The sequence below is a fragment of the Scyliorhinus canicula genome, chromosome 14, assembly GCF_902713615.1.
Source record: "Scyliorhinus canicula chromosome 14, sScyCan1.1, whole genome shotgun sequence".
NCBI classification, from domain to species: Eukaryota; Metazoa; Chordata; class Chondrichthyes; order Carcharhiniformes; family Scyliorhinidae; genus Scyliorhinus; species Scyliorhinus canicula.
This window is the reverse complement of record NC_052159.1, coordinates 159,936,634-159,943,644: the sequence shown is the minus strand read 5'-3', so window position 1 is coordinate 159,943,644 and position 7,011 is coordinate 159,936,634. Positions and strand designations below refer to the sequence as shown.

The following is a 7,011-nucleotide window of genomic DNA, read 5'->3' as shown; positions in this document are numbered from 1 at the left end:
GTGGGACACGGCATTTTCATGACGGCAGCATGGCCCATCCCGGCCGAGAATCGGCGGGTCGGCCACGTAGAGCGGCTCCCGACTGGCACCGCGGCAACAATGCCGGCGCCAATGGAGAATCGCATGCCTGCGGGGCGGCGGGGCGCAATTTGCACCGGCTGCGGGGATTCTCTGGCCCGGCCCCAGGCTGAGAGAATCCCGCCTGATGCTTAACACAAGGTAAAACTTCAAAGCCTGGAATGGAAGGTATCGGGCCTGGAATGGAAGGTATCGGGCCTGGAATGGAAGGTATCAGGCCTGGAATGGAAGGTATCAGGCCTGGAATGGAAGGTATCGGGCCTGGAATGGAAGGTATCAGGCCTGGAATGGAAGGTATCAGGCCTGGAATGGAAGGTATCAGGCCTGGAATGGAAGGTATCAGGCCTGGAATGGAAGGTATCGGGCCTGGAATGGAAGGTATCGGGCCTGGAATGGAAGGTATCGGGCCTGGAATGGAAGGTATCAGGCCTGGAATGGAAGGTATCACACCTGGAATGGAAGGTATCAGGCCTGGAATGGAAGGTATCACACCTGGAATGGAAGGTATCAGGCCTGGAATGGAAGGCATCGGGCCTGGAATGGAAGGTATCGGGCCTGGAATGGAAGGTATCAGGCCTGGAATGGAAGGTATCAGGCCTGGAATGGAAGGAATCACACCTGGAATGGAAGGTATCAGGCCTGGAATGGAAGGTATCAGGCCTGGAATGGAAGGTATCAGGCCTGGAATGGAAGGTATCGGGCCTGGAATGGAAGGTATCGGGCCTGGAATGGAAGGTATCGGGCCTGGAATGGAAGGTATCAGGCCTGGAATGGAAGGAATCACACCTGGAATGGAAGGTATCAGGCCTGGAATGGAAGGCATCAGGCCTGGAATGGAAGGTATCAGGCCTGGAATGGAAGGTATCAGGCCTGGAATGGAAGGTATCAGGCCTGGAATGGAAGGCATCAGGCCTGGAATGGAAGGTATCAGGCCTGGAATGGAAGGTATCAGGCCTGGAATGGAAGGTATCGGGCCTGGAATGGAAGGTATAGGGCCTGGAATGGAAGGTATCAGGCCTGGAATGGAAGGTATCAGGCCTGGAATGGAAGGTATCAGGCCTGGAATGGAAGGTATCAGGCCTGGAATGGAAGGTATCAGGCCTGGAATGGAAGGTATCAGGCCTGGAATGGAAGGTATAGGGCCTGGAATGGAAGATATCAGGCCTGGAATGGAAGGTATAGGGCCTGGAATGGAAGGTATCAGGCCTGGAATGGAAGGTATCAGGCCTGGAATGGAAGGTATCAGGCCTGGAATGGAAGGTATCAGGCCTGGAATGGAAGGTATCAGGCCTGGAATGGAAGGTATAGGGCCTGGAATGGAAGATATCAGGCCTGGAATGGAAGGTATCAGGCCTGGAATGGAAAGTATAGGGCCTGGAATGGAAGGTATCAGGCCTGGAATGGAAGGTATCAGGCCTGGAATGGAAGGTATCAGGCTTGGAATGGAAGATATCAAGCCTGGAATGGAAAGTATCAGGCCTGGAATGGAAAGTATAGGGCCTGGAATGGAAAGTATAGGGCCTGGAATGGAAGGTGTCAGGCCTGGAATGGAAGGTATCAGGCCTGGAATGGAAAGTATAGGGCCTGGAATGGAAGGTATCAGGCCTGGAATGGAAGGTATCAGGCCTGGAATGGAAGGTATAGGGCCTGGAATGGAAGGTATCGGGCCTGGAATGGAAGGTATCGGGCCTGGAATGGAAGGCATCAGGCCTGGAATGGAAAGTATAGGGCCTGGAATGGAAGGTATCAGGCCTGGAATGGAAGGTATCAGGCCTGGAATGGAAGGTATCAGGCCTGGAATGGAAGGTATAGGGCCTGGAATGGAAGGTATCAGGCCTGGAATGGAAGGTATCAGGCCTGGAATGGTAGGTATCAAGCCTGGAATGGTAGGTATCAGGCCTGGAATGGTAGGTATTAGGCCTGGAATGCTAGGTATCAGGCCTGGAATAGAAGGTATAGGGCCTGGAATGGAAAGTATAGGGCCTGGAATGGAAGGTATCAGGCCTGGAATGGTAGGTATCAGGCCTGGAATGGTAGGTATCAGGCCTGGAATGGAAGGTATAGGGCCTGGAATGGAAGGTATCAGGCCTGGAATGGAAGGTATAGAGCCTGGAATGGAAGGCATCAGGCCTGGAATGGAAGGTATAGGGCCTGGAATGGAAGGTATCGGGCCTGGAATGGAAGGTATCAGGCCTGGAATGGTAGGTATCAGGCCTGGAATGGAAGGTATAGGGCCTGGAATGGAAGGTATCAGGCCTGGAATGGTAGGTATCAGGCCTGGAATGGTAGGTATCAGGCCTGGAATGGAAGGTATCAGGCCTGGAATGGAAGGTATAGGGCCTGGAATGGAAAGTATAGGGCCTGGAATGGAAGGTATCAGGCCTGGAATGGTAGGTATCAGGCCTGGAATGGTAGGTATCAGGCCTGGAATGGAAGGTATCAGGCCTGGAATGGAAGGTATCGGGCCTGGAATGGTAGGTATCAGGCCTGGAATGGAAGGTATCAGGCCTGGAATGGAAGGTATCAGGCCTGGAATGGAAGGTATCAGGCCTGGAATGGAAGGTATCATGGCACCGCAATAGCTTTGGATTACCTGTAATGTAGATGAGAATTGGAGGGTGTTTAATAAACAGTTTAAACTCTATGTTGTAGCCCTTGGTCTGTAGGTACAGCCCGATGAGAAGTGCCTCACGTTGCTGCTCACTGTAACAGGACCCCCTTCAGCCCTCCAAGCCTGCGCCGACCATGCTGCCCGTCTATCAAGATCTTCAATATTTTTGCATTTGAAAATGAGGCTGACAGCAAAAGCTTCTACTAAGTGCATAAACGATTCGATCGATATTGTTTCCAAAGGAAAAATGAAACCTTTGAGCGCTATATATTCCGTACACGCACCCAGAACGCGGGAGAGACATTCAATAGCTTCCTCACTGACTTGTGATTGAAAGCGCAGTCGTGTAACTTCAGCACACTCCTGTCATCAATGATACGAGAACAGATAGTTTTCGGAATCTCCAATAATAAAGTGTGCGAGCGGCTACTGCGGGAAACAGATCTGAAACTTGAAAGTGCGATTCAAATCTGTCATGCTGGTGAGCTTGCAGCAAAGCAGCTCAGCACGCTGAATCACCAGCATTTTGACGCGAAGGCAGAAGTGGCAGCAGGCGCCATTAGTGTGGTAATGCAGCTGAATAAGGAAGGTGCTCCCAGTGTGGGCGGCCAACTGATCCTCCATTTTGCGTTCACAATGTGGCAACGGCATTTGCCATGGCAATGCCCTAATAATGGAAGGATGTGCACCATCTGTAATGGCAGAAATCACTTGCAACCCAATGTTATATAAGGATGAGATGTGTCTCGAGAACAAGGAGACTGAAGTTATATCAAACAGAAATGTATTTGTACCAATCTGCAACAATAGCAAATTGAAGGCAGATAATTATAACGATAAATGGATGGTGCCATTAAAGATAAATGGCACAGTGATAACAGTCAAGCTTAACACTGGTGCGAGGGCCAACTTCATCAACCTGGCTGATGTAAAAAAGCTGTGAATTCAACCAAAAATAGTTACCAGAATACAAAATCCCGTCATTAGGAGCATGGGAGCTTGATGTTGATGTCAGAAACAAAACGTACACGTTGAAATTTTCCGTGGCGGACCGTACGTCTTTAATTGGAGTTGAGGTGTGTGAGGAGCTACCCCTAGTCCGATGAGTCTGCAGTGCAGACAATGCTGCAACAGGCCCTCATTCCTCAGGAAACTCCACACTGAACGATTCCCCTGAAATTTTCCAAGGTTTCGATATGTTACTGTACATGTACAAGAGTCAATTGAGGGAAGATGTGAAGCCTGTGAATTATGCGCCGAGATGTGAGCCAGCGCCATTGAGGAATAAACTAACGACAGAGTTAAAGAGAATGTCTGCCTTGGGTGTCATTAAATGTATTGAAGCCCCTACCGACTGGGTTAATTCCATGGTCTGTGTAAAGAAGCACAATGGTGACTTAAGAATCTGCATGAACCCAAAGGATTTGTATCTCAATATTAAAAGGGAACAATACTCTCTACCAAAAAGGGAGGAGATAACATGTGAAATGGCAGCAGCAACCTGTTTCAGCAAATTGGACGCATCACAAGGCTTCTGGCAATTGAAGCTAGATAAAGCACAAAAATGTTCATATTTAACACACTCTTCGGGAGGTCAATGATCCTCGTCAAGTTGCACAATCATTAAGGTCAATGATTCTTCAAAAACTTCATGAAGGGCACTTGGAGGGCAGCAAGGTGGCCAAGTGGTTAGCATAACCGCCTCACAGCGCTGAGGTCCCAGGTTCGATCCTGGCTCTGGGTCACTGTCTGTGTGGAGTTTGCACATTCTCCCTGTGTCTGCGTGGGTTTCGCCCCCACAACCCAAAAATGTGCAGAGTAGGTGGATTGGCCACGCTAAATTGCCCCTTAATTGGAAAAAATAATTGGGTAATCTAAATTTATTTTAAAAAACTTGGAAATAGAAACGTTCCAGCAAAAGCCAAGGAAACAGTCTATTGGCCAGGCATCAAGCACGATATTCAAGTAATGGTGCAAAACTTCATAGTTTTGGAAGCTTCAGTACAAACTGCCAAACTGGCTTTTAAAGCAGACCAAGGCAGGCCAGCAGTGCGGGTTCAATTCCCATACCAGCCTCCCCGAACAGGCGCCGGAATGTGGCAACTAGGGGCTTTTCACAGTAACTTCATTGAAGCCTACTTGTGACAATAAGCGATTTTCATTTCAGTGATTGCCCCATGACAGACGTCAAACTAACTGGGATATAATCTCCTGTTTTCTGCTTCCCTTCCTTCTTGAACAGAGGGGCAATATTTGCTACTTTTCAGCCTGAATTAACCTTTCCAGAGTCGAGGAAATTTTGGAAAATTAACACCAACACATCTATCTCATTAGCCGTCTCTTTTCAGACCCTAGAATGACGTCCATCAGGACCTGGAGGCTTGTCAGCCACAGTCCATCAGTTTGTTCAGTACTGCTTCCCTAGTGATTGTAATTCCCTCAAATTCCTCCCTCCTGTCCATCTCACAATTTACAGCCAGTTCTGGAATGATTCTTCTATCCTCCGATATAGTGAAGCCAGAAGCAAAATATTTGTTCATTTCATCTGCCATTTCCTGTTTATCAATTATTAACTCCACATTTTCAGTCTAGATGAACAACACTCACTTTATCTTTTTTTGTTGTTTAATATCTGCAGAAACTCTTTGTCCGTTTTTACATTCGTAGCTAGCTTCTTCTCACGCTCTAATTTTCTGCTGTTTAATCTTTTAGACATTCTCTGTTCTGACAGATTCTTTATATTCTGACCAATCACCTGCTCATCTTTGTGCAGTTATATGCTTTTTCCTAAAGTCTGATACTTTCTCTAGCGCCTTTAGTTAACGATGGACAGAAACATAGAAAATAGGAGCAGGCGAAGGCCCTTCAGCCCTTCGAGCCAGCATCACCATTCTATATGATCATGGCTGATGATGCAAATTCAGTATCCCTCTCCCGCTTTCTCTCCATACCCCTTTAGCCACAAGGGCCACCTCCAGCTCTATCTTGAATATATCCAACAAACCGGCCCCAACAGCTTTCTGTGGGAGAGAATTCCACAAGTTCACAACTCTCTGAGAGAAAAAGTTCTTCCTCATCTCAGTCCTGAATGGCTGACCCTTTATTGTTAGGCTGTGACCCCTAGTTCTGAACATCGGGAACATTCTTCCCACATCCAGCCTGTCCAGTCCATCAGGATTTTATATGTTTCTATGAGATCCCCTCTCATTCTTCTAAACTCCAGTCAGTACAAGCCCAGTCGATCCAGTCTTTCTTCGTATGTCAGTCCTGCATCCCGGGAATTAGTCTGGGAACCTTCGCTGGACACCCTCAATAGCAAGAATATCCTTCATAGATCATAGAATTTACAGTGCAGCAGGAGGCCATTCGGCCCATCGAGTCTGCACCAGCTCTTGGAAAGAGCACCCTACCCAAGGTCAACAACTCCACCGTATCCCCATAACCCAGTAACCCCACCCAACACTAAGGGCAATTTTGGACACTAAGGGCAATTTATCACGGCCAATCCACCTAACCTGCACATCTTTGGACTGTGGGAGGAAACCGGAGCACCCGGAGGAAACCCACTCACACACGGGGAGGACGTGCAGACTTCGCACAGACAGTGACCCAAGCCGGAATCAAACCTAGGACCCTGGAGCTGTGAAGCAATTGTGCTATCCACAATGCTGCCGTGCGTCCTCAAACTAGGAGACCAAAACTGCCACAATACTCGGGTGTGGCCTCACCAAGGTCCTGTATAACTGGCTGGTGGTCCTCCCTTTAGAATTTTTCTCGTCAGTAGGAATGTACTTTTCTGAACTTTCTGAAATATCGCCGTAAATGTCTGCCATTGCTTCCCTAGCGATCTATCCCTAGCCTCGTAACTGAGTTCATGGTTGGCCTTGTTTAAGTTTAAAATAATAAGACCCAGTCTTCTCCCTTTCAAACTGGATGTATCATTCAATCAAGTACCCAATTATATTTTTTCAATTAAGAGTCAATTTCGCGTGGCCAATTCACCTCCCCTGCGCATCTTTTTGGGTTGTGGGGGTGAGACCCACACAGACACAGGGAGAATGTGCAAACTCCATACGGACAGTGCCCTGGGGCCAGGATCAAACCCAGGTCCTGTGTTGTGAGGCAGCAGTGCTAACCACTATGCCACCGTGCTGCCCTGTAACATTTAATCATATTTTGCTTGCTGTTATCCAGAGGTGGCTTTACTTTAAGGCCATTAACTAATCCTGTCACACTTCACACTGCCAAGTCTAATATGATCTCCTCTATGGTCGGTTCCAGAAAATGCTGCTCTATGAATTCCTTATCCAGGTTACTTCTGC

The 7,011-nt window shown here is 48.1% G+C and overlaps 1 protein-coding gene across 1 annotated transcript; it reads left to right on the top strand.

The window, feature by feature from the left end:
* The first annotated feature begins 239 nt into the window (after positions 1–239).
* On the top strand, positions 240–2,660 carry LOC119977249 (elastin-like). Its single transcript, XM_038817961.1, has one exon. The coding sequence runs from the start codon at positions 240–242 to the stop codon at positions 2,658–2,660; it is 2,421 nt and encodes an 806-aa protein (XP_038673889.1).
* The last annotated feature ends 4,351 nt before the right edge of the window (positions 2,661–7,011 follow it).

Excerpts from the sequence above, each read along its gene's own strand:
- LOC119977249 (XM_038817961.1), top strand. The coding sequence starts at position 240 with ATGGAAGGTATCGGGCCTGGAATGGAAGGTATCGGGCCTGGAATGGAA.